Source organism: Elephantulus edwardii, unplaced genomic scaffold (assembly GCF_000299155.1).
Source record: "Elephantulus edwardii isolate Elephantulus edwardi_28Jun2011 unplaced genomic scaffold, EleEdw1.0 scaffold00183, whole genome shotgun sequence".
Taxonomy (NCBI): Eukaryota; Metazoa; Chordata; class Mammalia; order Macroscelidea; family Macroscelididae; genus Elephantulus; species Elephantulus edwardii.
Window position 1 is genome coordinate 4855816 of NW_006399933.1, and position 3267 is coordinate 4859082.

At 35.9% G+C, this 3267-nt stretch overlaps 1 protein-coding gene across 1 annotated transcript in view; it reads left to right on the top strand.

Annotated features, from left to right (window-relative positions):
• Nucleotides 1–3267, top strand: part of CACNA2D1 (calcium channel, voltage-dependent, alpha 2/delta subunit 1) — a 584478-nt gene that overhangs the window by 156788 nt on the left and 424423 nt on the right. The window contains exon 3 of the mRNA XM_006896147.1: nt 2587–2703. Within this exon, the coding sequence (XP_006896209.1) occupies nt 2587–2703 (117 nt within the window). The remainder of the gene's footprint in view (nt 1–2586; nt 2704–3267) is intronic.

A 3267-nucleotide genomic window follows, 5' to 3' on the forward strand; every position in this document is an offset into this window, starting at 1 on the left:
GCTGACTTTCCCATGGAAATGCACCTTTTAATTTCCTGGCTGCTGGTGCCAAAACTGTTGACTGTGGAGCCAAGCAAATTAAAGCAGTGAACAGTACCCTAAAGAAACCAGAACCGCTGTTCTAACAGATAAATGCACAACCATATTTATTGCTGCATTATTTACAATAGCAAAAGAGATGGAAGCAACTCAAGTGCCTATCAACCAACGAATAGTATAAAATATGATTGAATACTCTGCAGCCCTGAAAAACAACTCATAAAACAATATGCAACATCGTTGATGCTGGAAAACATCATGCTAAGTGAAATATCTGTCACAAAAAGACAAATACTGCATAGAACCACTGTTTTAAAACCGGTCTGATTTGGGGGGTTAGGAGGAGAATACATTAAGAATGGATAAATAAAATGAACATAGCATTGGAATATTAAAGGAAATAACTGTTTAAAAGGAATATATGATTGGGCTTTATATGCATGAAAGCAGCTCAGAATAAGGGATACATTGCAAAGAAGAACTGAGGGATGGGGGTGAGGGAATTGTGCAACTATTAATGAACTGTTTGTTTTTTTTCTTGCTCTCTATAAACCTTCATTAAAATCACTGTTAAAAAAATAAAAAAATTTACATTGGCACTAAGGTTACATCAGTGAGCTAAGATGGAACAGTGATTATAAGGAGCATGTTGAGCTGCCAGGGCAGTGTTTTATCCTGTTGTACGCAGAGTTTATAATTGACTCAGCATCAAGTAACATGAAGAAGGATATATGACACAATTAATTTGAATTAGATAGTTGGAGTAAAACCCTACAAGTTCAAAGAGTAAATAAATATGAGCAGAACTTAAATCTTATTAAGTTAGCCAGCATAAATGTTATTTAAATCTATTAATTTATGGTCAAGTTAAAAAGATCAAGCTCCTCTAAAAATAAACACATTATGCAATGAGTCATTAATAGGGCACTAAATCTGTATCTATGTCTACTTCTCTATCTTCATCCATGAAAACAATTTTTTTATAACATTCATGTCCTACTGAGACCATGCAATAGAACCTGTTGGTAGGGAAAGTAGAATCTGGAGCTCGGCCAGAAAAAAAAAAAAAAAAGCAAAGCAGATTTGAACTGGTTTCTCTATGTGCCTGGATTCCCCTCTCCTATGTTGATAAAAACCTGCCAGGTCCTGGCTTTCAGAGATGGTTTAGTCATGCATGTGCATCCCATCTGTTGGCTGCATAAGGGATTTCCTTCTCAGCTCAGCCCTTCAAGTACAAAACACAGCAACATGCGTGTGCGTGCGTGCGTGCTCGTTTTTTCCTGCTCTACCTTTTACGTCTTCCTCTTAACTCCTGATATTGTACAGGCTCTGTATGCCAGGTGCCGTTTTATCCTGGGGAATTCCTTACAGATACACGGTGTGAGTCACATTTATAGTTGGATGTTTGTTAGCTATTCAACATATTGCTTCTTGTTGTTGCTAAGTGCCTCTAGTTGTAGACAACTCATAGCCACCCTATGAACAAAAGACCTGAATACTTGTATAACAATCATTTCTCCTTCCATCATTTCTTCATAGGGTTTCTGGAGGCAAGCTATTTTGGCGGTGGATGCCCCTCTTGCTTCCAAGCTTGTTTTAATCTGGGAGCTCCACCAAACACTGTCCACCATGGGTAACCATTATCACATTTAACACATCAGTGTCACAGTGTTTAGCATCACAGCAACCATGATTTACCACTGTACAGCAAATGGGACAGACCAGTGCTATACCACTTAGAAGAATGTTTGATTGAAAACAAAACCTGACCTGAAGGCCTCAGATTAATTCACCCACCCTTGGCTTGGTAGCATAACTTTTTATCCACTAGGCCAACTGAGCTCTATTTTGTTGTTGTTGAATGTATTGCTAAATTTATTCAGTATTTTAAATAAATAAATACATTTTATAACTTTAGTTAATGCTTTTGAAGACCTTAATGATATTCTACTCTTGTGGTTGTGAAATGCTTCTCAAGTTCCCTGTGCTACTCAGATGAAATTTAGACAAATCATCATTCACTTTCTTTCAATCTCTTTCCAAAACTCTGCTCCAACATGTGTGCAATGCTTTAGTAGCCTGAGTGATTGTAGAGGGAAACAACAGTAGGACGTCTTTTTAAATATGTTATCTAATGTGTTTCCTTCACTGCTCTCTATGTTCATCACATATGTCCTCCTGATTGGACTCCCCTTGGTCACTATTTCCTTCATAATAATCCATCTTCATATTAAAAACTCTTATAGCAGTTTATACCAGGCACATAGGTTGAGGTTATAACTCCAGCCCACAAATGGACACATCACCCATCTGCTACAAGATGTTTTGCAACATGACTTAAATTTTGATGAGTTGATGATCTTAATTTAAGAAAAATTTATGATTATAGATACATTTATTTTCCCCTGCCACACCAGTAGTCAAAAAAGTTCGAGATGAATAAAGAGTCATTCTTTCTCATTACTTATGTATAGTTTTAAAAACATTGTCTTGGTAACTTTAGAAATAAATAACTATTGTTCTCACTAGTGTCTTTTCCTCTTACAGATTTATGAGAAATACCAAGATTTGTATACTGTAGAACCAAATAATGCACGTCAGCTGGTGGAAATTGCAGCCAGGGATATTGAGAAACTTCTAAGCAACAGATCTAAGGCCCTTGTGGTGAGTAGAGGATGGGATTTGTTCACTTTATTATTTTATGTTTCTTGTCTATGAATCTTCCCCCATTGTTAGAGGTTTACTTTGCTATGCTTTTAGGTTGGCACCTGGTTTTGCCTTTTGTGTTCATAAAAGAACATACTCTACTGGTTTCCTTGTGAAGCCCAGATAATTAATTTCTAACTATGAGTTCATTTGAATATTATCAGGGAAAATTATAAATAAGAATAGTGCATATAATTGATTCATGTATATATGTATACATATCAAAGTTCTTCTGTATACCAGCGACATGACCATGCTTACATCTATCATACGATACGAAGTCCAGAATATTGTTAATACCATTAGGTGCTTGTGTATTAAGTTCTTACTTATTCCATCGTTCAACCTCCATGCCAGAGCTGGCCAACAGTACTTTGCATTTGATTATTTCCTTGGTTTGTCCTTTGCCCTAAAAGATTTGTTAGGTTTTTTTTTTTTTTATCTTTAAGCTTCATTATCTCTGTTTATTACTTCAATACATTGTAATTCTCAATAAAAATTATACTTTTTTTCTCCTACTAG